At 47.5% G+C, this 25,921-nt stretch overlaps 1 protein-coding gene across 1 annotated transcript in view; it reads right to left on the bottom strand.

The window, feature by feature from the left end:
• Positions 1-335: 335 nt before the first annotated feature.
• SLC2A4RG (SLC2A4 regulator) overlaps positions 336-25,921 on the bottom strand; it is a gene marked incomplete at its 5' end in the record, with an annotated part of 50,079 nt that continues 24,493 nt past the window's right edge. The window contains 7 exons of the mRNA XM_081866475.1: positions 336-3,577; positions 5,904-6,028; positions 7,746-7,871; positions 8,859-9,153; positions 9,757-9,857; positions 11,219-11,457; positions 13,412-13,521. Of these exons, the coding sequence (XP_081722601.1) occupies positions 3,466-3,577; positions 5,904-6,028; positions 7,746-7,871; positions 8,859-9,153; positions 9,757-9,857; positions 11,219-11,457; positions 13,412-13,521 (1,108 nt within the window). The 3' untranslated portion in view covers positions 336-3,465. The remainder of the gene's footprint in view (positions 3,578-5,903; positions 6,029-7,745; positions 7,872-8,858; positions 9,154-9,756; positions 9,858-11,218; positions 11,458-13,411; positions 13,522-25,921) is intronic.

The following is a 25,921-nucleotide window of genomic DNA, read 5'->3' as shown; positions in this document are numbered from 1 at the left end:
ATATATATATATATATATATATATATAGAGGAGAGGTACCAGCAACACCTCCAATTTATACTCTTGGAATGGTACAGTCCAGGAACAGATGTTCCATGTGCCTCTCTTGAACATCTATGGTTGGTCTCATGTTCTAACCATGTTTACTCAGAGGTAAGTCCCATCCACTTCAGCTGGGTTCACATGCAAGTGCTTCCAAGCAAGTCTCAGACCCTTGGAGCGCAATCCTGCCCACACTTACTCAGAAGTAAGTCTACATTCAATGGAGAGCTGCCGCTCTAATATGTCTCCAAGGTGGGGGCACCCGAGATTTCATACAATAAAATAATCTGAACTTTTTAACAGATTCCAAAGCTGCTTTTATATATATTTATATATAAAATAAAGCTTCCTGAACACACACACACACACACACACACACACACACACACACACACAGTTGCTTGCCATGCAGCACAATCTGACTGCTTACTCAGAAGCAAGTCCCTCAAGAGGGCGTACTGCTACATAAGCACACAAAGGACCGCAGCCTTCGTCTAGAAAAGGCCACTTTGAATAGGGGTGATGGGGAAAGGGCTGATTATCTTCCAACAGTTAACAACAATTGTGGCCGACTCGGGAGGACTTTGTCCGTTCCACTGCAGGCAAGAGACTGCACAGCAAAGCTTTTTATAAAAATGGGGGGCGGGGGGGGGGCGAGGAGAGAGAAGAACTACCTCTCTCACTAGCCAGTGCAGTTTTGCTTAAAGTGAGAAGGAGGGAGAAAGCTGCAGCTTGGGGAACTGAGGTTCATTCCCTCTACAAAAATGGAAGCCAGACTTTTGGAAAGTTAACAGGATAACCTCCCCAACCACCTAACGTTCACCTTGTGTATTACGGGGCGGCAGGCCTTAAAAATGCAAACTTTGCTACCATTCGATTTCTTAAAGAACATCATACCCCCCAAAAACCCTCAAATCCTTGTGCAGTTTGGTGTAGTGCAAAGAGTGGCGATCGAATGAGGCATTTCCCGGCAGTCTGGTTCCCAAAGCTGATCGTCCTCATTTTCAAAGCATGAGGATGACAGGCGCAGGGACCTTGGAAATGTGCAACACATGTGCAAATGCCGCTGAAAGAAGGCAGCGGCGCAAGAATGGAGACGCACTCTTGCTGCTGCTTGTCGTTTCAGCGCGGTTCCCTCTGGGTACATTTTGGCTAAAAGCAGATTTTATCTGAGGACCATGGATTCCCATTAATAGCTACCAAACTTTACAAGGTCTGTCTTTCAGACAAGTAGCTATTTTAGCTACAAGAAACATCTCAGGGGTTGAAGTGTGGCACGAAAATAATAATAATTAAAAAAAACAAAGGGTGAAACATTTAAAACCTTAACGGGATTGGTTTGGTTATAAAGACCTGGCTCCTAAAACAAAAAAAGGGGGGGGATTCTAATAGCATGGCTAAATATTTATGGAGGTGGATGAAATTTGGGTAAGAATATCAACATGTTTTACAGGTGCGATACTTGAGAAAAAATAAAAATCAGTGTTCACTTTCCCAAATTAAAAAAAAAAAGGTTTGGGAAACAGCTGCAATGCGGACTTCCACTGCACAAGAGTGACCCCTCCCCACACAAATGAAAGGTAGACCCAAGACACTGCTTGAGGTGGGGGGCTGGAAAGGTCATGCCTTTGCACTGTGTGTCCAGTGACACAGGTGCATTGGACTAATTCCATTTAAAGCACATCATTCTGGCGTCTGGTGCATTTAAGTGCAAGCAAGCTCACCACTGCTTGGTTCGGACCCCACCCCACTCCAAGAACAGCTACAAAATGGCAATTACCCCCCCCCCCCAAATAAGCCGCAGCAGTTCAGAAGGTGGAAGGGAGATGGAAAAACAGACCAAAATGAAACCTCAATGTTCGACATTTGGCAAGTTTCCTCTGAATACGAAACTCAGAAAATCCTGATTCCAAAATTCAAATTCGAGCCAGAATTGTCGGGTGGGAGGGAGCTGCGAATCTTGTCACTGAAATTTCAACTTTGCCACCCACATCTGGCACCCGAGTCAAAACCTGCCGCAGATCCATTTCCTGATTTCCTGACGGCACACACAAAATTCGAGAGAGTCTGGGATTGCACGTACGGAAGTTGAAGTGTTCCTTTGTGTGGTCAGAGTAACTTGTAATGCAAATTCATTCCGGCTCTTGTGGGGGGGAAAGAGGAGGCTGCCTTTTCCCGTGCATAGCTTATTTCTTGCAAGAGACCCAAGGTTTTCAAATCCACCATGGGACCATTCCTAAGCCAGGTTGCAAAAGTTCGGACGTTTCTTATAATACAGCCTTCTTCACCATGCCTTGGAGGGTGGAGGTGGAAGGGAGAAGGCAGGTAGTGAATGAAGACGAGGAGATAAAACTTCTCAGGCTCCAAGGACACCCTACAGATTCACACCCCCCCCCCAGCAACTGCATCAGAGTCCTAGATTAGACTCGCTACCTTCGAAACCTATACAAAAACAGACAAAAACACCTTTCTGTTTCTGAAAATTGTGTTGCAACCAATACGTGAAAACAGCTGAAGGTGCTGGAGACTGGGGCATTTTCCTTTCTGTCGAATGCCTGATTCACCAAAGCAAAATAATGAAACAGAAAATGCACAAGGAGAAGAGGAGGAAAGCCCAGGTGCAAAAGTCTCTGTTCTCCGTTAGCCATGGGATAAAAACTTGTTCTCCTTTCCGCTGGAGGGCAGGAAGAGCTACCATTGGCTCAGCCTGCCTCGAATTGGCTCTTTGGGTTCGGCAGCCGTCTCACAGGGCAGTCCTGGCGGCCCCCCCTCGCCTCAGACCCTAGAGAGCAGGGGGGGGGACCCTCTCCAAGGACTGCTGGACTCCAACTCCCATCAGCCCCGGCCAGGGATGTTGGGAGCTGCAGCTGAGCATCTTCTGGGAGGCTACAGCCTCCCCACCCCTGACCTTAAGGCTACAGAGGGGAGGAGGCAAGGATACGGGGAGAAGGAAAAGAAATAGCTTATTTCAAACAGAAACACCCCCCCCCAACAGAAAAAAAGGCTCGATCTTCACATGTGCGGATGTGGAAAAAGCTGCCATTTGGCCAAGGAAGGTTGGTGGCAGGTATTTTTTTAAAAAAAGGTTAGGGGGGGGAAGCACCAGAGTGTTCCTATTGTGGGGGTCGAGAGAGCCTGCCTGGGCCGTGCACATCTTGGGAAAGGCAGGGGTTCCTTCCTTGCAAAGCTACACTGCCACCGTCCGCAGCAGACTCTCCTTTTTCCTGAGCCAAGGCACAGATGCGAGTCCCCACCTTGGGTGGGGGCCAGGGGGCGGGGAAAGGGAGGTGCTGCCAGGAAGGGGGGCGGACGGCCAGGGAGGTCAGGCTGGAAGGCACAGAAGTGCAAATCGCGCGACAAGGAGGGGGAAGAGCCCAGGCGGGCGGGCGGCCTCCCCGGAGCTGGGCCGCAGGGGGACTCGGCTCAGTCGACAAATCGCTGGCAGGCCTTCTTCCAGCGACAGGCCGTGCACCACATATTACGGTTCTCCATCCCGTACACCTTGCGGCACTTCTTGGCCTCGCCACGAGGCTTCCTGCAAAGAGGCAGAGAGGAAAAGGCCGTTGAGGGAGAGGGAGAGAGGAGGAGCTGCCGCCTGTGCGGACAGGTCGATACGATTATTGTCATTGTCCCATACAGAACAACGAAATTGAAAAAATCAACATCAGACATTCATAAACCAACAAGCCGGCTATCCCAGCTTGGTTAGCCCCCCCAAAAACTCTGATACCCCATAATTAAATACAATATACTCCGGCGCTGCGGGTAAAACCACAGAGCCTAGGACTTGCCGATCAGAAGGTCGGCGGTTCGAATCCCCACAATGGGGTGAGCTCCCGTTGCTCAGTCCCTGCTCCTGCCAACTTAGCAGTTCAAAAGCACGTCAAAATGCAAGTAGATAAATAGGTACCACTCCGGAGGGAAGGTAAACGGCGTTTCTGTGCGCTGCTCTGGTTCACCAGAAGCGGCTTCGTCATGCTGGCCACATGACCTGGAAGCTGTACGCCGGCTCCCTCAGCCAATAAAGCGAGATGAACGCCGCAACCCCAGAGTCGGCCACGACTGGATCTAATGGTCAGGGGTCCTTTTTCCTTTACTCCCATAGAGACTACCTTACACTGCGTTTAAAACCAAAATCGCGTTTGGATAGAAACTATTTCTAAGGCTGCTAGTCCTAGTCTTTATAACCCTGTACCTTCTTCCAGAAGGCAGAAGCTGAAAGGGATCATTTCCGGGGTGCGCACTATCCTGCGCTATCTCTGCAGCTTTCTTATGGCACCTGGAAGCATAGATTTGATCCAAGGTGGGAATAGTGCACCCAATTATTCTCTCTGCAGTCTTTACAACCCTGGACAGCACTGTTTTTTCCCTGACCGTACAGCTCCCAAACCACACACACAGACCATAAGTTAGGTTGAACAGTTTAGAGCACAGGAAGCAGGAGAGGTCGAGCCAGGCAACTTCAGCTTAGAGGAAGGATCAGTTAGCAAGTGATGTAGGAAGGCCACACTCCAATATATATTATTATTATTTCTACCCCACCCATCTGACTGGGTTCCCCTAGCCACTCTGGGCAGCTTTCAACAGAACATTGAAAAAAGAATAAAACTTCAAACATTAAAAACTTCCCTAAACAGGGCTGCCTTCAGATGTCTTCTCAAAGTCAGATAGTTGTTTATTTCCTTGATATCTGGTGGGAGGGCGTCCCACAGGGCGGGTGCCACTACTGAGAAGGCCCTCTGCCTGTTTCCCTGCAATCTCACTTCTTGCAAGGAGGGAACTGCCAGAAGGCCCTCGGAGCTGGACCTGAGTTGGAGCTAAATGGACAGATTGGTTGGCCTGTGCATGCCCAACATCTCTCCACCCAAGGGCAAGCAGAGAGACACAGATGGTGGGACATAACAGAGAAGAGAATGTGCTTCTGTTTGGCCAAGGTGAGATGTAATCCTTATAGATCTATCTATCCAAGAAGCAAAACTGAAAAGCATTCAAGGCTGCATCTACAAGGGACATCTACAGTGGAAGAGACTGGCTTTGTTCACTTTTTAAATTTTATTTTACAGGACATCTGCAAGCAAAGCATGCTCCTCTCCTGTTTTGCCTTCTGGTTTTCTCCAGAACGCAGAAAACCAGACCTTTCCCTCACCCATGACTCTCTCTAGTTTAAAAAACACATAATGGAATAGCTGAGCACTTTTTGCCAGCAGAAGATGGCAAGTGGCCTGTTTCCTCTCTCTAGGAATCGACTCCCTCACTTTAACCCTTCACTTTCCAAACACTGCTGCTTTTATTGCAGGTTTCTTTTCACATACACCCAAACCGCATCACGGGGTGCATGGTCACAAGCGCAGGATGGAGTGAGAAGGGTTGGCGTGGGTGGGTGTCCAGAAGTATTTAACCCTTTCCTCCCACCCCATAGCCCCAGTGAAAACCCCAGCACATCTGGGGATAGGAAAAGGTGGACTGCCTACAGGAGCTTATGTGGGTCCTCCAAGTCTGGAAGGAAAGTTGCTATTTCACGGGCAGCTTAAAGCAGAACAGACCTCAGTTGGGCATGGCTCAACTTTCTCTCTCTGGAAGCACCTCAAGTGTCAAATGGTGCTTATTCTACTCCAGAGGCACACCTGCAAGTTTCAATGTACAGTATGCGAGAAACAACTCCTTTCCCCTTAAATTCACCCCCACCCTAGATTTTAAAATGAGTTTCTTGAGGCACAGGCAGAGCCTGAACAGACTAGTGTGAAAACCAAAACCTTTTAAGAGGCTAAGGGAGAGAGATGCAAATTTCCGTTCTATTTTCAAAACAGAGACACCAAATGGTGGATGGAGACGTAAGCAAGAGCACCAGCTGGCCAACTCACCTTGTGCCCGTGGCAGGCTTTGGCATGGAAGAGGGCACTGATGGGTGCCCCTTGGCAGCGGGCACAGGAGGGACCTGTGGGCGCTTTTCTCCTATGTCAGCAGGCCGGATAGGGGTTAGGCAGCCCTGGGCAGGGGGAAGGAGAAAAAATATTACTTTTGTGCATTGTGCCCTAACTGTGCAGCAATCAGAGCAGCAGCGATACAACTCTGGGCCCTGGGGGGGTGACAGCAGCAGCAGAGGAGGAGACAGCTATCGAAGGCTGCTAGTCATGACAGCTACGCTCTGCCTCCACAGTCAGAGACAGCAATGTTTCCGAATAAAAGTTGCTGGAAACCACTGGAGAGGGCTTGTGTTCGAATCCTGCTTGCACCTTTCCCACAGGCCTGTGGTCGGCCACTGTGAGAAGAGGATGCTGGATTAGATGGGCCACTGGCCTCATCCTGTAGCGCTCGTCTTATGTTCAGAGACCAACATGGGACAGCTGCATCTTCTGTTGCCAAAGACATACCCACCCACGAGAGGCATCTTAATTAGAGGCAATTAATAATAATAATAATAATAATAATAATAATAATAATAATAATTTATTATGTATACCTCACCCATCTGGCTGAGTTTCCCCAGCCACTCTGGGCCGCTTCCAACAAAGTATTAAAATACTGTAGTCTGTTAAACATTAAAAGCTTCCCTACAGAGGGGTGCCTTCAGATATCTTCTAAAAGTCTGGTAGTTGTTATTCTGTTTGACATCAGGTGGGAGGGCGTTCCACAGGGTGGGCGCCACCACCGAGAAGGCCCTCTGCCCGGTTCCCTGTAACTTGGCTTCTCACAGTGAGGGAACCGCCAGAAGGCCCTCGGTGCTGGATCTCAGTGTCCGGGCTGAACGATGGGGGTGGAGACGCTCCTTCAGGTCTACTGGGCTGAGGCCATTTAGGGCTTTAAAGGTCAGCATCAACACTTTGAATTGTGCTTGGAAACGTACTGGGAGCCAATGTAGGTCTTTCAAGACCGGTGTTATGTGGTCTCGGCGGCCGTTCCCAGTCACCAGTCTAGCTGCCGCATTCTGGATTAGTTGTAGTTTCCGGGCCCCTTCTAAGGTAGCCCCACGTAGAGCGCATTGCAGTAGTCCAAGCAGGAGATAACTAGAGCATGCACCACTCTGGCGAGACAGTCTGTGGGCAGGTAGGGTCTCAGCCTGCGTACCAGATGGAGCTGATAAGATAGCTGCCCTGGATACACAATTGACCTGCGCCTCCATGGACAGCTGCAAGTCCAAAATGACCCACAGGCTGCCCACCAGGTCCTTCAGGGGCACAGTTACCCCATTGGGGACTAGGGAGTCCTCCACACCAGCCCACCCCCTGTCCCCCAAGAACACTACTTCTGTCTTGTCAGGATTCAACTTCAATCAATGATGGGCGGTGACTACACCAATGGATCTCTGTAGCCAGCAGCTACATTTATTTATTCATTTCAAATAATTGTGGGGTTGGAAGGGCACCCGAGGGTCATCTAGTCCAACCCCCTGCCGTGCAGGAATCTCAGCTAAAGCATCGATGGCAGATGGCCGTACATTTTTATATTTATTACCTTCATATACCACCTGTTCTTCTAAGGAGTTCAAATCGGTGTACACCGTTCCCCCCCCCCCCGCCCATCGCAACAACGACCCTAAGAGGTAGGTTAGGCTGAGAGACGGTGGCTGGCCCAACCCAAGCTAACAATGGCCAGCGAGAGCTTCATGGCTGAGCAGGGGATTCGAACAGTACAACACTCTAACCGCTACACAACAGTGGCAGAGGGGAGGGGAGGAGGCGAGTATGGCCCTCTGGGTTACTTACCGGGGGGCTTTTAAAAAGGACAGGGGGCAGAGGTGGAAAAAAGGTTGGCTGCTGCCATGATATGCTGATTTCCATTCCAGTGGGTGGCGCTTTCAGATCGGCCAGCACGCCAGCAGGACCCGTTGCCTGGAAATCAAAGCAAAGTGGCATTTCTTGTTTTGTTTTTAGAAACCAGCAGGTCACCCATTTTGAGGGGTGGGGGTTGGGGGGCACAGGAAAACCTGGTTCTGCCCCTTATCGGGGCTCCTGAGCCATCCTTATTCAGTGAGCATTTCCCCCCAGCGATTCATATCCCACCCCCACTAAACCAGGGGTGGGCCACGTCTGGCCGGGGTGGACCAATTGCTGCCCCCCCCCACCCCGATTTCTCTCTGCAGCCCTTTCCCCTCCCCAGGGGCCACAACCTGTCTGAGTGCTTAATGCATTGTTGACAGCCAGTGGTGACAGCATAGTGGTTAGAGTACTGGCCTAGGACCCTGGGAGGCCTGGGTTCGAATCCCCGCTCAGCCGTGAAGCTCGCTGGGTGGCCTTGGGCCATTCGTTCACTCCCAGCCTAGCCTACCTCACAGAGTTGTTTTGAGGGTAAAACACAAGAAGAGTATGCAGGCCGCCTTGAGCAAAGGTGAGATACAATTGGAACAAATACCGTATTTTTTGCTCTATAAGACGCACCAGACGATAAGACGCACCTAGTTTTTGGAGGAGGAAAACAAGAAAAAAAATATTCTGAATCTCAGAAGCCAGAACAGCAAGAGGGATCGCTGCGCAGTGAAAGTAGCAATCCCTCTTGCTGTTCTGGCTTCTGGGATAGCTGCGCAGCCTGCATTTGCTCCATAAGATGCACACACATTTCCCCTTACTTTTTAGGAGGGAAAAAGTGAGTCTTAATAGAGCAAAAAATACGGTAATCCTGCTTGCCTGGAAGCATTAAAGAGAGACGTGTTTCACGTAGAAGCCTCTGACTTTTGCACAGCTGGAACATAATCTATGGTGCAACGCTAAGAGTCCTATTCATTACTCTGTCCCGCTTTGCCGCATGAGTTGATGCGGACCCCAAACTGAAAAAGGCTCCTCGCCCCTGCCCCAGCCAGCGCTCCAATGCGGAGAGCCCACCTGGTACGCATGGTCGGCTTGAATGTGGCAGACGCTCGTGGGCGCCGATTGGCTGAGGATGGCCATGTGCGTCGGCTGGCTCAGGTGGGGCGCCGCAGAAATGTCTGGACTGAATGAAGGAGGCCCCGGCGCTGGCTGCAGCTCCTCCAAGGAGGGAAATGCTGGGGGCACGGAAGAGGTGGGGGAGACAGGGGTCAGGCTGGACAGGCCGTCCGTCAAGGAGTCCACATTGACGTCCAGCTCCGTGTAGTAGAAGTCTTCCTCCCCGTCGCTCTGATCCAGGTCAGCTTTCCTCCTGGCGGAAGTAAAAAAAATATAAATGGAGGGGGGCTATCAGTAGCCTCTGGAATTGAAGAAAGATTATTTCCTTCTTGTTGTTGTTTAGTCGTGTCTGACTCTTTGTGACCCCATGGGTTAAACCACAGAGCCTACGGCTTGCCAATCAGAAGGTCGGCGGTTCAAATCACTGCGACAGGGTGAGCTCCCGTTGCTCTGTCCCAGCTCCTGCACACCTAGCAGTTCAAAAGCACGTCAAAATGCAAGTAGATAAATAGGTACCACTCCGGCAGGAAGGTACACAGCGTTTCCGTGTGTTGCTCTGGTTTCGCCAGAAGCGGCTTTGTCACGCTGGCCACACGACCCGGAAGCTGTACGCCGGCTCCCTCGGCCAATAAAGCAAGATGAGCGCCACACCCCCAGAGTTGGCCACAACTGAACCTAATGGTCAGGTCTACCTTTACCTTTACACACATAACTTTTTCCCTCTTCAACTTCCCGCTTCCAAAAATGGTTTTAAGCATGCAACATGTCAACATTTCTCCCCACTGCAATCCCCACCTGCCCACGGTGCCAGCAACTGAACGGGCCCACAAGGCACAACCAGGGTGCCCAAACCTACCCCAGGTGGATGGTCCTGATGTGTTTCTGCATCCCAGATGAACTGCTCAACACCTTCCCACAGTTCTTCCACAAGCACTTGAACATCACCTTGGTGGAGTTCTGTAAGAAATGGGAGAAAGGACCATTTTTAGGACCATCTTGGAGTCTCAACGCCTATCCTGGGGACCAGGAATCTGTTCCAGCCCTGGAAGATTTGGGCTAAAAGGCTATCAAGCAGAGACTTGTAGAATCACAGATTAAAAGGCTTATTATTTTCCATTGGGGGTTGAGCTCAACAAGCCTGACAATAAGAGATGTTCAGCAATGGAATGGTCACCCTCAGGAGGTGGTGGACTCTCCTTCCTTGAAGGTCTTTCAGCGGACGTTGGGTGACCACCTGACAGGAATTCTTTAGCTGAGATTCCTGCATTGTAGGGGGCTGGGCTGGATGACCCTTGGGGTTCCTTCCCCCCCCCCCCCAATTTTTTTTATTCATTTTATAACACAGAAAAACAACACAGAAAAACAAACAATACAAACAAATTCTTGTCTTATTCTTATTTTTTCTAAACGTTAGTTGGGCTTCCCCAAGTCCCCCTTATCTGATTTTCATTTTACCTCATCTTTAGCAGTCTACATATATCATCATTTCTAACCATTTTTTTTTTACCACACTTACTTTAACCATAAAAATACTCACATTTTATCTCTTACAAATAACACTATTTTAAAATACACTATCTTCTACTTCTAACCCTACAGCCCATATCCAATTCCAAAGCTATTCTAAGTTTTAAATATTAATGTATTTGTTTCAAATATTCCTTAAACTTCTTCCAATCTTCTTCCACCGTCTCTTCTCTCTGGTCTCGGAGTCTCCCAGTCAGTTCGGTAAGTTCCATATACAGTCATACCTCGGGGTTAAAGTAACTTCAAGTTAAGTATTTTTGGGTCGCGCTCTGCGGCAACCCGGAAGTAACAGAGCTTGTTACTTCCAGGTTTTGCCACTTGCGCATATGCTCAAAATGATGTCATGCGCATGCGCAGAAGCGGCAAAACACAACCCGCGGGTTGCGTTTGCTTCAGGATGCGAATGGGCCTCCAGAACAGATCCTGTTCGCATCCCAAGGTACCACTGTATTGTATTTTTCGCTCCATACGATGCACTTTTCCCTTCCTAAAAAGTAAGGGAAATGTGTGTGCGTCTTATGGAGCGAATGCAGATGGGAGGCTCTGCTCAGCACTCCCTTTAAAGAGCCGTGCGGAGCCTTTGTGCGGCTCTTGCTGGTTTTTCCCTGAGGTGGGCGAGGGGAACAACATTTGATTCAGAGTATTATTGTTTTCTTGTTTTCCTCCTCTAAAAATTAGGTGTGTCTTATGGTTGGGTGCGTCTTATAGAGTGAAAAATATGGTAGTCCCTTGGGGTCCCTTCCAATTCTACAATTCTTTCCCAAGATGGAACCCTTGCCGCACTCTCTCACCTTCCTCTTCCTCGGGATGGGGTCACCAAACAGGAAGTGTGTCGCCTCGGTCTCCTCCAGCTCCGACTGCAGCGAGGGAAGGAAGCTGGCAGGTGCCTCCGTGGAGAGCGGTGGAGACGGCGTCGAGGGGGTGGAGAGGTCACTGGGAGGGTCCCAGCTCCAGTCGCCGCTGTTGTTACTGCTGCTGCTGCAGCTGGAGGACATGGCCGGGACTTCCTTCCAAACATCACCGTTGGTTTCTGCCGCGGGGTAAAAATAAAGGCTTAAGAACTGAACACCACCCCAAGCATGCCTAAAACACCTTGGAGGGCTGGGTGCCAGCAGGGCCAGAGTGATGAGCGAGCAGGGCAGTCGATGAAGCAGGTTTCGTTCCAACCACGCAAAAGTCAGAGCTACGCACACCTCTTTCCATGCTTCATCCCACAACGTTTCTGAGCACAATTCAAAGTGTTGGTGCTGACCTTTAAAGCCCTAAATGGCCTCTGCCCAGTGTACCTGAAGGAGCATCTCCACCCCCATCGTTCAGCCCAGACACTGAGGTCCGGCTCCGAGGGCCTTCTGGCGGTTCCCTCACTGCGAGAAGTGAAGTTACAGGGAACCAGGCAGAGGGCCTTCTCGGTGGTGGCACCCGCCCTGTGGAACGCCCTCCCACCAGATATCAAAGAGAAAAGCAACTACCAGACTTTTAGAAGACATCTGAAGGCAGCCCTGTTTAGGGAAGCTTTTAATGTTTGATGTTTTATCATGTTTTTAATATTCTGTTGAGAGCTGCCCAGAGTGGCTGGGGAAACCCAGCCAAATGGGTGGGGTATATGTAATAATTTATTTTTATTATTGTTATTATGCAGGCGGAGACCCTGGTGAGCAAGGCTAAGCTAGGGTTGCAAAGAGCTTGGCATGGAACAGGGTTTCCTGCCAGGCATTCCAAATGGTCCTGTGGCAGCTTAAAGAGTAAAAAATAAAAATAAAAAATTGCTACGCAAGCTGCAAGTATTGCAGAATGCTGCACCCCAATTGCTGACAGAAGTGAGGCCTTGTCAGCATATAACACTTGGACTCAGAGATCTATACTGTTAGCCGATTTGCTACCAGGCTAGGTTCAAGGTATACAAAGCCTTGTTTGACAAGATGTATTGTATTATATTGTTGCGATTCCTTTGGACCCCGTCAGCAAGGCCAAGAGGGAAACTGCTCAGGCTTTGCGCTCCAGGGAGGTCGTTTTGGTGCAATCTGACTTGCACCAGAGGTGCACTTCATTGTCTCTTAAGACAGATGGGTGTCAACAAGTAACAACTTGTTTGCCTACAAAATCGCCTTGCCCATATGCGCCCACTTGACCACTTCAATCAAAGTTGGCACTGTTACAAGTGCATTTATAACAACTCAGTCTTTTGGTGTGGCAGCACCTAAACTTTAGGATTCCCTAACTACTCTTTTTGGCACCTGTTATCTAGATGTTCGGAGGGATGCGGGTGGCGCTGTGGGTTAAACTACAGAGCCTAGGACTTGCAGATCAGAAGGTCGGCGGTTCGAATCCCCGCAACTGAGTGAGCTCCCGTTGCTCGGTCCCTGCTCCTGCCAACATAGCAATTCGAAAGCACGTCAAAGTGCAAGTAGATAAATAGGTACGGCTCCAGCGGGAAGGTAAAGGGCGTTTTCGTGCGCTGCTCTGGTTCGCCAGAAGCGGCTTAGTCATGCTGGCCACATGACCCGGAAGCTGTACGCTGACTCCCTCGGCCAATAAAGAGAGATGAGTGCCGCAACCCCAGAGTCGGTCACGACTGGACCTAATGTTCAGGGGTCCCTTTAACAATCTAGATGTTCAGAAAGTTGATGCGAATTTTCATGTGTTTTTAGACTATTTAAGCTTTCTTCTGTTGTTACTTTTTCTTACTTATCATTTTATTGTTTTATCTTTTTCGCAAACTGATTTGAAGGTTTGTTTGTTTTACAATCAAGCAGTGAATGTATCTATATCTATAGTATTTTAAATATAAATCGTTTGGCAGACACGGCACAGTGGATCAAGAGAAAGTCGGCGACACATGTTCTGTAAACTGTAAAAAGTGACAGGTTGCAGAAACCCAAGCAGGGTAGAGACACCTTGTAGAATTATCCGGGACAATATTAGGAAGCAGGCATTGCTCATCTCAAAGCCCAACCTCCCCTCTTCTCCCAGTGTCTTTGCAATACCTGTGCTGAAACCGTTGGGTGGGTTGTTAAGCACAACCGGGCTGGTGGAGAGGCTCGTGAGGACTGCAGCCGCTATGACCTCGTCAATCCCCGCCTTTTCAGACAACTTTCTGCAGGACAGAGGGGAGGAAACACAAGAACAACAACACATTGTCAAGAAGAGGAACTTCCAGCATAAATCCCTGCATAGAATTTGCAACAGCTGCTCACTGCTGGGCAAAAGCTGGGGTATAAATAAATAAAAATATTATTATTATTATTATTATTATTATTATTATTATTATTACAAATGCTCCTAGGAGTGGCCTTCATGCAAGTGAAAAACTGCTGTTCCTGGAATTAACACTTTTCTAGCCCTCAAGGATGATGTTTTCTGTATTATGGGTTTTTTAAATAAATAAATCACAAAACAATGTTTATACACAATACATATTTATCCTCCGGTTTATCCCTTTCAGCTTACAGAACAATTGCTTAAAAACAGAAATTCAACAAAACATTGATATGTTGACATGTGCAAACAGCACAGGCAAAGGGATTAAGGCTGCAGGGACCAGCAAACTTTTTCAGCAGGGGGCCGGTCCACTGTCCCTCAGACCTTGTGGGGGGCCGGACTATATTTGGGGAGGGGGAGAATGAACGAATTCCTATGCCCCACAAATAACCCAGAGATGCATTTTAAATAAAAGCACACATTCTGCTCATGTAAAAACACCAGGCAGGCCCCACAAATTACCCAGAGATGCATTTTAAATAAAAGGACACATTCTACTCATGTAAAAACACGCTGATTCCTGGACCATCCGAGGGCCAGATTTAGAAGGCGATTGGGCCGGATCCGGCCCCCGGGCCTTAGTTTGCCTACCCATGAATTACGTTCTCAGGAGATTTTGCACTCTGCAGATTCCACCTCCCCCCAAAAATCCCTTTGTTTTTATGTCCCGTCCCCACCACAACCTTGACCTTCTAGCTTTGACTTAGCCTCCTCTGAACAGGTGTCTCCCACAACACGCAACCCAAACAATCTGATTCCACATTTGCCTTTAGAAACAAGCACCACCTCCAGAGAAGGCACCTTAGCACTCTGGAAGCTGTTCAATCAAAGTTTCTAAGGCAGATTTTTTTTGTACTGCCATGCATCCCAAACACATCATTGAGACTGGAGGCAAGTCTCCCTTCAATAGAAGTACTGACTTGGCAAAGAACTCTTAACTTCTGGCTTCACCTAAACTCAAATCCCCCTGGTTTACTATCCCTAGTATGTCAAGACTCCCATAAAAGTGCCTGGCTTAAAACCATTTATCCAAAACTTCCCTCTTGTGGCCTATCCCCACAACACCTACTCACTATGGGCCCTACTAAAGCAAACAGACTAACTGGTCAACGTCTAAAAGATATTGAGCACCAGAACAACCTGGCCGCTATAAGGAAATTCTGCCCTTGGTATGTTCAGTTTCCACCTCTCCATTTTGATTCTCTGGCCCCATATCTGCACAAACTTATACCAAAATAGGTAAAGGTAAAGGAACCCCTGACCATTAAGTCCAGTGGTGGCCAACTCTGGGGTTGCGGCGCTCATCTCGCTTTACAGGCCGAGGGAGCCGGCGTACAGCTTCCGGGTCATGTGGCCAGCATGACTAAGCCGCTTCTGGTGAACCAGAGCAGCACACGGAAACGCCGTTTACCTTCCTGCTGGAGCGGTACCTATTTATCTACTTGCACTTTGATGTACTTTCGAACTGCTAGGTTGGCAGGAGCAGGGACCGAGCAACGGGAGCTCAACCCATCGCGGGGATTCGAACCGCCGACCTTCTGATCATCAAGTCCTAGGCTCTGTGGTTTAACCCACAGCCCCACCTGCGTCCCATCCCAAAATACAGACGTGCTTTTACACTTGCAAGACTAGATGTTTTGCCATCTGCGGTACTCGAGGGTCGATTCCAAAAGATCCCGCCTGAGAAACGTCTTTGCCCCTGTGGAGATGGCAGCACCGAAACAGCGGCACACGTCCCTCCTATCTTGTACTCTCTACAAAGACCTGAGGAAAGAGATCCTCACTCCACTCGTACTAACCATCCCAGGGCACTCAACCACTGCCACAATGTGCTTCCTTCTATCAGATCCAAATGAGCATAAAACAGCAAAGGTTGCTAGGTTCACAGCAGGGGCAATGAGAATAAGGGCCACTAACTGACTGCTGATTCAGGACTTTAAATTGTGCTTTTATATCAAATTTCCTTTTCTGCGTATACTGTAATGTTTTACTGTTGCTATGGCCATTGGCTAATGCGAATCAAGTTTAATTTAACTTATCTCCAGAGAAGGAGAGGTGCACATGAGGCTTAAAATGGAACACCCACATTTGTGCATGTTAGCACCCACCCCCTAAAGTGATGTCACTGAATTTCCGAGAGCGGGGCGTGTGTGTTCCCTTGGAGAAGCTGGACTTCCTCCGCGAACAGTACAGGGAGCTCCGAACATAACATAAACAGGCGCCGCGGCCAAATTTACCCACCACTCCCCCTTCCACCCTCCAGCGTTCTCGCTTAACTGAAGGTCACGCCAATTGGCTGGCGAGGCGCCCACTCCGCCAACCGTGACCACAAAAACAGCAACAGAGCCAAGCAGCTCTTCCTAAAGCAACTCCAAAATAACTTTTGCAGAGACCGGAGGAATCGGCAGGCTGGAAGCAACATAAACACAGCCCCGGGCGAAGAGGAGAAGCGGAAGGAGAGGGTGCCTCCTGCAACAGGAGGGGTTTGTTTTTTTGGGGGGGGGGGCAAGGTTCGGCACAAGCCCCGGCTGAAGAACAAAACGAAGCTGAACCCGGGATGTCTTTATAAATTACACGGGAAAAGAAGGCTTCCAGGGCATCGCTTGGCTTAGCGTAGACTAAATCCCACTGGCAATCAGAGTGTTTCTCCAAGACTTACCATCTAAATACAGTTTCCTTTGCTGGGACAGCATGGCATGTATTTTAGCTTATTTTTATAATTTTATTGTTTATCTTTTTTAATAATGTTTTATGGTATTTTGTGTAAAGGCATGGACCTCACAAATTTAATAAACTTGACCTTGACTATAAATACAGTTATCTGGAGAAAAAATGATTTACTAAGTACGTTCGTGGATAGCGGGAAGTCATGATTCGAATTAAGGAGTCAAGCCAAAGCTGTGTAAAGAAGGCTTGTACTCCCTATGTAGAAGTTAATTTGAAAATATTTGTGTTTTTTTAAGTTAGCTCTATTTTTTGTTTTTATTCTTTTTCTGTCTCTCTCTCTCTCTCTCTCCCCCCCCTTTTCTTTTCATTTTATTACCATATTTCTTGCTCTATAAGACTCACTTTTTCCCTCCTAAAAAGTAAGGGGAAATGTGTGTGCGTCTTATGGAGCGAATGCAGGCTGCACAGCTATCCCAGAAGCCAGAACAGCAAGAGGGATTGCTGCTTTCACTGCGCAGCGATCCCTCTTGCTGTTCTGGCTTCTGAGATTCAGAATATTTTTTTCCTTGTTTTCCTCCTCCAAAAACCAGGTGCATCTTGTGGTCTGGTGCATCTTATAGAGCGAAAAATACGGTATGTGTAATGGATGTATCTATGTGTTTGCAATAAAGAAATTTTAAAGAAAATGAAGCTGAACCCATAACTAGCCAGGCAAGGACATGGGTATGCAAACTAAGGCCCGAGGCCCGGATCCGGTCCAATCACCTTCTCAATCCAGCCCGCAGACATTCCAGGAATCAGCATGTATTTACATGAGTAGAATGTGTGCTTTTATTTAAAATACATCTCTGGGTTATTTGTGGGGCATAGGAATTCGTTCATTTTTTGCTTCGAAATATAGTCCGGCCCCCCGCAAGGTCTGAGGGACAGTGGACCGGCCCCCTGCTGAAAAAGTTTGCTGACCCCTGGGCAAGAAGGTGCACCTGCGCACAGGGCTGGCCTGCTTTTTAAGATCGTTTCTGTAACACATTTCACGAATAAGAAAGTTCACATCAAAAATACAACTGCCACCAATTCAGTGTTGGAAACTCAGATAGGCACTAAATGGCTCCTGAAACCAGGGTTACAGCCGCTAAAACAGAAGTTCTAGTTGCCATCTGGGGGCCAGGCGGTGAGAAACTTGTATCGCAGGTAGAATTCAACAGGGGGCGGGTGGAAAAAAGGGCAAGATCCAGGGATCCCCAGACATGCACCTCCAGAGGGTGGAGGTGTCAAATGCCATCCTGGCGCCTGGGCATCTTCACTCAGTTGGAAGCGGCCGATAGCCAGGTGCAAAATGTGCCTGGCGAATTTGTAGTGCTGCTGCCAGTGCCTCCTCCAAAACAAACAAGTGCAGAAAGCCATGAGCAGCACATGGTGCATTGGGAACATGAGAGGCATTTTGTTGGTCAGTACTAGAGTGTTAAAAGGGACACGGGTGGCGCTGTGGGTTAAACCACAGAGCCTAGGACTTGCCAATCAGAAGGTCGGTGGTTCGAAGCCCATGGCGGGGTGACTTCCCTTTGCTCGGTCCCTGCTGCTGCCAACCTAGCAGTTCGAAAGCACGTCCAAGTGCAAGTAGATAATTAGGTACCACTCCAGCGGGAAGATAAACGGCGTTTCCGTGCGCTGCTCTGGTTCGCCAGAAGCGGCTTAGTCATGCTGGCACCTGACCCGGAAGCTGTACGCCGGCTCCCTCGGCCAATAAAGCGAGATGAGCGCTGCAACCCCAGAGTCGGTCACAACTAGACCTAATGGTCAGGGGTCCCTTTACCTTTACCTCGGGTTAAGAACTTAATTCATTCTGGAGGTCTGTTCTTAACCTGAAATCTGGGAAAAGTAGATTGAGGGTTTTGCCCCTCTCATAATGAGAGAATCCAACGAAGTTGAACCACAAGGTAAGCGGTTTGCCAAATGGCACGGCCGTCTCTTCGGCATGGGTCCCTGCTGCAGCCAGAAAGTACAGCGACAGATGCTGAAGTTACAAAGCCAATTGCGGCGTTTCCTGTCTTGTGACATTTGCCGGAGAAACAGAAGCTTTTCTCTCTCACCGGTTTGACTTTACGGCTGGCATGGCAGGTCATACAAGCAGCAGAACTGAATTATAGAGCTCCTTTTGCCCCCCCCCCACCTCCCACGAGCTTAGAATGCGCATCTCACATTATATGGGGTGTTTTTTATGCTTGAATGTTGGAAATGGGGGACACTACATCATGGTTGCTAGGTTTCTGCATTTGCTGGTTTGGCTGCTGAATAACCAAGGAGGATACCTTGCCTGAAAAAAAAATCAGTGTGGGGAGAGCTTGCTTGTTGGGCTGCTGAGCAGCCAAGTCACTCCAGGTGCTTCTGCAACAAGACAGCCAAACCTTCCACCAAACCACAAAGCTAGGAGGAAATGTGGAGGGGTGGGGGTGTTACTGTGCAACTTCGGTGGGGGGGGGGAGGCGGGGAAGGAAGCCTAGTCCATTGCCACACTCCCCAGCACACTTGCTCTGGAGAGAGAAAATCTAGAAGCCGTCAAAATATATTATGCAAAGTGGGAGAAGCTATGCAAAACTAATTTCTGCCACTTGCAGAATTTGGCTGTGCTCAGCACAAAATCTGGATTGCCTGGGTGCAAATTTTAATTTTAATTTTAATTTTTTAAGTAGGCAACACCCTGCTCACACATTCCACGCTGCAGAGGCTGTCCAAGCCATCTTGGGCTTGCGGAAAGGCCTGCTCCAGGAAGCTTTGCTCAGATAAGGGGTCAAAGGGCTCCCCGGTGCACAAGTGTAAACAATGGCATGAAGACTCCTCCCTCCCAAACTCACAGCCTATCACCCCCCTCCTGCTGAGCCGCACCAGCCAATGGGAAGCTGGTGCCTGAGCGATTTGACAGCCTAGTGCGAAATCTGGGCTCCCCTCCATCCCAGAGATGGAGAACCTCTGCTCTCAACTCCCACATGACTTCCTGTAGCAGCAGCAGCTCATGATCCCAGAAAGGACAAACAAATAATGCATTTCTCTTCCCTCCAAGCTGCGGGAAGCAGCTGCCAAACATCCAAGTTGGAGAAAGCAAAGGCCAGAAATGGAACGTCCTGTTTCCAGGCCTTTAGCAACCAAGTTGCAAAGAAAACCATGCAGGCTTTTCACTTTAAAAGAGAGGCCCGTTTGCAACAGTTCGTTTTGGGTCCTGCACCATTTGCCAAGGCTCTTAAGGCCATATTTAGGACTGGAGGCTGCAGAATAAGTTATGGCCCTGCTATCCAAGCACACTGGAAGACCCCAGCTGGTTGGATAATGCCAAGTTCACAGGATTTGGCCCGTACAGGACGGCTGCATATTCCTGCATTGCTGGGGGTGGACTAGAGCAGTGTTTCCCAATCTTGTGCCTCCAGCTGTTTTTGGACTACAATTCCCATCATCCCTTGCCACTGGTCTTGCTAGTCAGGGATGATGGGAGTTGTAGTTCAAAAACAGCTGGAGGAACAAGATTGGGAAACACTGGACTAGAGGATCCCTCAGGGTCCCTTACAATCCTGTGATCCTATGCAGCTCTGCCGGATGAGGCCCATCTGGTCTAGCATCCTGTTCTCACAGGGGCCAGCCAGATGCCTCTACAGCAGGAACATCCAAAATCCCTAATCCGGCCTGCCGGTCATTTTAATCCGGCCCCAGTGGCAGTTAATTTCCTGGGATAAAATTCTAAAAGAAGGTCAACCATTTTAACCCTAAAAAAGGAGCTCAACAACTTTGGGGGGAAATCTCTAAAGGGAGGCAATTTAATCCTTATATTCTGGCACCTTCAGGGAGAAAAAGAGCGGGGAAACTCCTCAGCTGGAGGGCAACGGCCATGTCTCTGCCCACACAATTGCTCACATCCTTGTCTGTTCTGAGGATTGAACAGAGAAAAGTGAGACACTTTTCTCTGCAGAAATAAACATGGCACTCCAGAGGAGATCCCACAGAAGTGCCACTTCAAGGAGATTCCTCACCAAACGTCTCACGCCTTTCTGAGGGGGGCAATAAGCGACACAGATCACTTAAAGCAGGCGTGTCCAAAGTCCATTCTGAGGGCCAGTTTTATCTGGCAATTGATTTATTGGGGTCAAATCCTTAAAAAAGCTCAACAAGTTCAATCCTTAAAAAAGGTCAACTTTGGTCGGCCCTCAGGCATGTTCACTTCATCAAATCTGGCCCTCTTTGAAAATAGTTCGGACACCCCTGCTCTATGGGAACCCAGAAGCAGGATCCGAGCACAAGAGCCCTCTCTTCTTGTGGTTTCCAGAAAGTGGCATTCAGAAGCATTATTATTATTATTATTATTATTATTATTATTATTATTATTATTAATGCCCCATCCATCTGGCTGAGTCTCCCCAGCCACTCTGGGAGGCTCCCAATCGAGTGTTAAAACAATACAGCATTAAATATTAAAAACTTCCCTAAACAGGGCTGCCTTCAGATGTCTTTTACAGATAAGATAGCTTATTTCCTTCACATCTGAAGGGAGGGTGTTCCACAGGGCGGGCGCCACCACCAAGAAGGCCCCCTGCCTGGTTCCCTGTAACCTCACTTCTCGCAATGAGGGAACCGCCAGAAGGCCCTCGGCGCTGGACCTCAGCGTCCGGGCAGAACGATGGGGGTGGAGACGCTCCTTCTGGTATACTGGACCGAGGCCGTTTAGGGCTTTCAAGGTCAGCACCAACCCTTTGAATTGTGCTCGGAAACGTACTGGGAGCCAATGCAGATCTTTCAAGACCGGTGTTATATGGTCTCGGTGGCCACTCCCAGTCCCCATTCTAGCTGCCGCATTCTGGTTTAATTGCAGTTTCCGGGACACCTTCAAAGGTAGCCCCACGTTGAGCGCATTGCAGTAGTCCAAGCGTTGCTGCCTCCAACTGTGGCACGCAGCCATTGCTCCCCTCTCCTCCAGAAATTTGCCCTATCATCTTTCATAGCAATCTCAAGTTGGCAGCCACCACTGCCCTCCTGTGGCAGAGAGTTCCGCAGTTCCACAACATGCTCCGTGAAGAAATTCTTTTATCTGCCCTGAACGTTCCAACTTTCACCTTCCCTGGCAGTCCGCAAATCCTAGTGTTATGAGAGAGGGAGGAAAAAAAGCCTACAGCTTAAACTGCAAATGGCAGAAAGCTAGAAGCCTGATCACCTGCTGTGACACAGGGGCAATTTCTACTGCTTTGCAACTCCACAACAAGTGTTCTCATCGGTAAAGAGCTGTCCAAAAATGATTCAGGACACGCGGACCAATCCTATGGCAAAGTTCAATGGAACTTGCTTCCAGGTAAGCGTGCACAGGAATGTAATCACAATCTAACCGCATTAATAGGAATTTCCACCCATCTATGTGATCAAGCCCAGGAGAGGAGGAGTACCAGAAGGAGGAGGAGTACCAGAAGGAATAGATGAAATTCAAAGACTATTTAGTTAAATATGCTAAGACAACTTAATTGGGAAAACTTGCAAATACCAGATAGGCTCAGGATTTAAACAGGTGATGTTAAGAGAATAAAATGTTTAAAGTCAGAATGAAAAGAATGATGTTAAGTGATTAAGTCAATTTTATGAGAAATTCAGTTTGTTACGATGATATACACTGAAATTCAGCCAGGGGGACTAGAGGAAGTCACCCAACAATGTTATGAAGATTGGATTAAGTACAGATAAGATTTATGTATGTTTGTTTGTTTTAAAATTTTGGAAAATCAATTTAAAAATTTGAGGAGGGAAAAGATAGCCTCTCATATGGGTCACGGAGTAAGCTTTGGGATAGTCATAGAATTGGAGAGTTGGTTTGGAAACAGCAGCAATTACCAACGGTAGAAGAATGGTGACAGAAGGTAATGGAATATGCAGAAATAGCCAAACTAACAGGGAAAATTCGACAGCAGGGCAAGGAAACATTTCAAAAAGAATGGGTGAAATCTATGTTGTATATAGGAAAGATAAGATGAAACTGTAAAACCAGTAGAATATGAAGCAAACCTCATAACAGGAAAGATTAAGAAAAGTGATGGATAATGAAAATAATAAGGAAACTAATGTAACAGCAGTTGTAAATGAATACATGTACAGACAGACAACAAGAATTGCATAAACATGAGGACTTATTTGTTTATGGATACACTATGGACAAATATGGAAAATGAATAACAATATATAAAATGGAAGAAAATAATGCGATAAAATTAGATGTGATATAAAAAAACAGAAGAAGGAAGGAGGGAAGTCAGCTCTGAAGAGCAAGTATAAATGTAAAATGTAATACAATAGGTGTATGTGGAGGATCTAATTGAAAAACTAAAAAGATTATTTGAAGAAAAAAAGAATTGTAGAGTTGGAAGGGGTCCTAACGGTCATCTAGTCCAACCCCCTGCAATGCAGGAATATACCATTTGCCCGATAATAAATGTTGGAAATGTAAAGAGACCAAAGGCACATTTTTTCACCTTTGGTGGACATGCCCAAGGATTAAGACTTTCTGGGAAATGATTTATAATGAAATGAAAAAGGTATTTAAATATACTTTTTTGAAGAAACCAGAGGCCTTTCTCCTGGGCATGGTCGGCCAATTGGTGCCAAAGAAGGATAGAACTTTCTTTATGTATGCTACAACAGCAGCAAGAATACTTATTGCAAAGTACTGGAAGACACAAGATCTACCCACCAGGGAGGAATGGCAGATGAAGGTGATGGACTACATGGAACTGGCGGAAATGACTGGCAGAATCCGAGACCAGGGAGAAGAGTCGGTGGAAGTAGATTGGAAGAAATTTAAAGATTATCTACAGAAATATTGTAAAATTAAGGAATGTTAGAAAGATGTTGGAATGAAGTTACATGGCTTTAGCAAAAATGTTATAAAGAATTAAGTATAATAGATTGTAATTGGATTAAAGGAAAAAATAATGTTAGAATTTGTTAAGTTAAATGATAGGACAGAAGTTTGAGGAAGATGGAAAGGATTTGCTGAAACAATTAATTGAAGTGGAATACAAAAAAAGGGAGGTGTGAGGAGGTCACTGAAACAAGTAAAAGAAAATTAATAACATTGAAAGTATAGGTTGTGTTTCTTTGTTCTTTTTTTAAATTGTTTTTGTTTTATTTTTGTCATGTATATGTAATATTTTTGTTTTTGTATTGTATGGTTTTGTTATGTTTAATTCTTTTTCTTTTTCCTTTCTGTAACTTTCAAAACTTTAATAAATATTATTCAAAAAAATAATAATGCAGGAATATGCAGCTGTCCCGTACGGGGACCGAACCTGCAAACTAGAGAATCTTTTGAACCAAGGCGAGGCCACATTCGCACCGTACATTTAAAGCAGCAGCACACCATTTTCAAGAGTCAAGGCTTGCTCCAAACAATTCTGGGAGCTGTAGCTTGCTGTGGGTGCTGAGAGTTGTTCGGTGACCCCTCTTCCCCTCCCAGAACTATAGTTCCCAGAGTTCCCTGGGAAGAGGGATGAACAGTTAAGCCACTCTGAGAATTGGAGCTCCTGAGCTGGTCTTTGACGGTAATAAAAAATTATTATTAATATTATTTTGTAGCTCAGGGAACGGGGTGCCCTAACAACTTTCAGCGCCCTTAAAACTATAACTCCCAGGATTATAACGCACATCTACTTAAGAAGCTCAGGGTATGTATCCATCAAATTAATTTAATCCACCCCTTATTTAACCTGAAAGGAATATATATATATGGCACCATCCAATTACACGCCACTTTCACACAGGTCTCTGCCCCAAGGAACATACAAGTCTTTCATTCGACACAGGGGAAGACACAGTTCAGGGCAGTTATTTGTTTGTTTATTAAATTGGTATACCGCTCTTCTTCTGAAGAACTCAGGGTAGTTCGCAGCATAAAAATACAAGATAAGAACTCAAAATACGTAATAAAAACAAGAACAAAACAGACCCGTAACACCCTCGCCCTTCCAAGTTATGCGGACTTAGGCTTAGCTGTCGAATGTTTAGGAACTGAATGAATGAATTTTATTACTACAGTCACAGACCAGTTCAGACTCACTCACAGTATCAGGAAAATCATAGAACACAACAGGGATACATTGAATTGCAATTGGGTATAACAGAGAAAATTCAGATATAGCGGCAGTTAAATATATATTAAATCTTGATCACTAAAATATAACCTGGAATTGTCATTTAAAACCTTTTTGGTAATACAGCTTGTTCCCTAAGTTTTATGGCAGTCGCACAGAATTTGGCCACCCTTAGCATGATCTCTACATCCTTGTCCTCTACCAGGAGTTTTAGACATTGAAGTTCGGACCCATTTGGAGATTTTTGTATAACAGGAGTGATAAATACCGAGTGTAGATCCCCGTAGAAACGGCAGTGTAACAAGATGTGAGAGACAGTTTCTACCTCCATCAAGCCGCAGGGGCAGATTCGTTCCACATATGGTTTACCCTCGAATCTGCCCTGCAATAAGGCAGGTGGCGGCACGGTGAATCTAGCGTATTTGGGTATTTGCAATTCTGACCAATAATTTGCCAGGGTAAATCCTCTCCCCTTATCTTTTATTGCTGGGTGTTTATTCATCTCCCTCACGTGGCATTGCAGTTCCACATATGTTTAGGAACTTGGTTTATAGAAAAGGTGGATTTGGGGGGGGGGCGGGATTTGCAGTGGAGGGAAAGAGAGAGAGAATAAATTGCTTCCTTCCCCACCCCAAACCCTCCAGGCACACAAAAGGAAAATGAGGCTGCACACCCAGTGCGCAAACACGCCCAGCGCACCGGGCAGGAACAGGGAGACAGAGGGAGCCAAGTGGGCCAGGGGCCAAGCTGAGCTGTTTACTACCACACAGCAATGCCTTAACAAGTCTCTCTAGACCGCTCTGCATTGCAGGAGCCCAGAGGCAACCCTCTGGGATGAACAGCACTCCGGGACGGTCAAGTATCAAGTTACCCAGTCCCTGGAAGGGAGAGTTCAGTCCTTCCGCCCTGCACTGGTGGGCACATGTACACACAGAAAAAGAGAGAGAGAGAGAGAGAGAGAGAGAGAGAGAGAGAGGGGGGGGGGGTATGCGCCCCTCTCTTAGGAGCTTCCACAAGCCTACAGACACACACTCCTCAGCCAAAGTCCGGGATGGGGGTGGAGAGGAGAGGGAGGAAGGGAACAGAGGACGTTTTGCAACCGGGTAGTTTTGGCTCAGAGACCTGCTTCCTTCCTGCAAAAGCTTGTGTGGTGCGCAGCTCCACCGCCTCCACCGTTCAACAAGCCCTACACGTAAACATAAGAATGGCATCACTTTCATGGAACCTATAGAGGGGACCCCAACGGTCATCTAGTCCAACCCACCCGCAAGGCAGGAATTTCTTAACTAAAGTATCGTGGAGAAATGCGCGCACACACAAACAAAACCTCTGCTTAAAAGCTCCACCACCTTCCAAGGGAGACCGTTCCACTGCTGAACAGCTCTTGCCATCAGAAACTACTTCCCGATGTTTAGTTGGAATCTCCTTTTTTCTAACTGGAAGCCACGGGTTCGAGTCCTA

Source organism: Podarcis erhardii (genome assembly GCF_964252035.2).
Source record: "Podarcis erhardii genome assembly, chromosome: 6".
NCBI lineage: Eukaryota > Metazoa > Chordata > Lepidosauria > Squamata > Lacertidae > Podarcis > Podarcis erhardii.
Note: the sequence above shows the minus strand (reverse complement) of the source record. Positions and strands in the feature narration are given on the sequence as shown.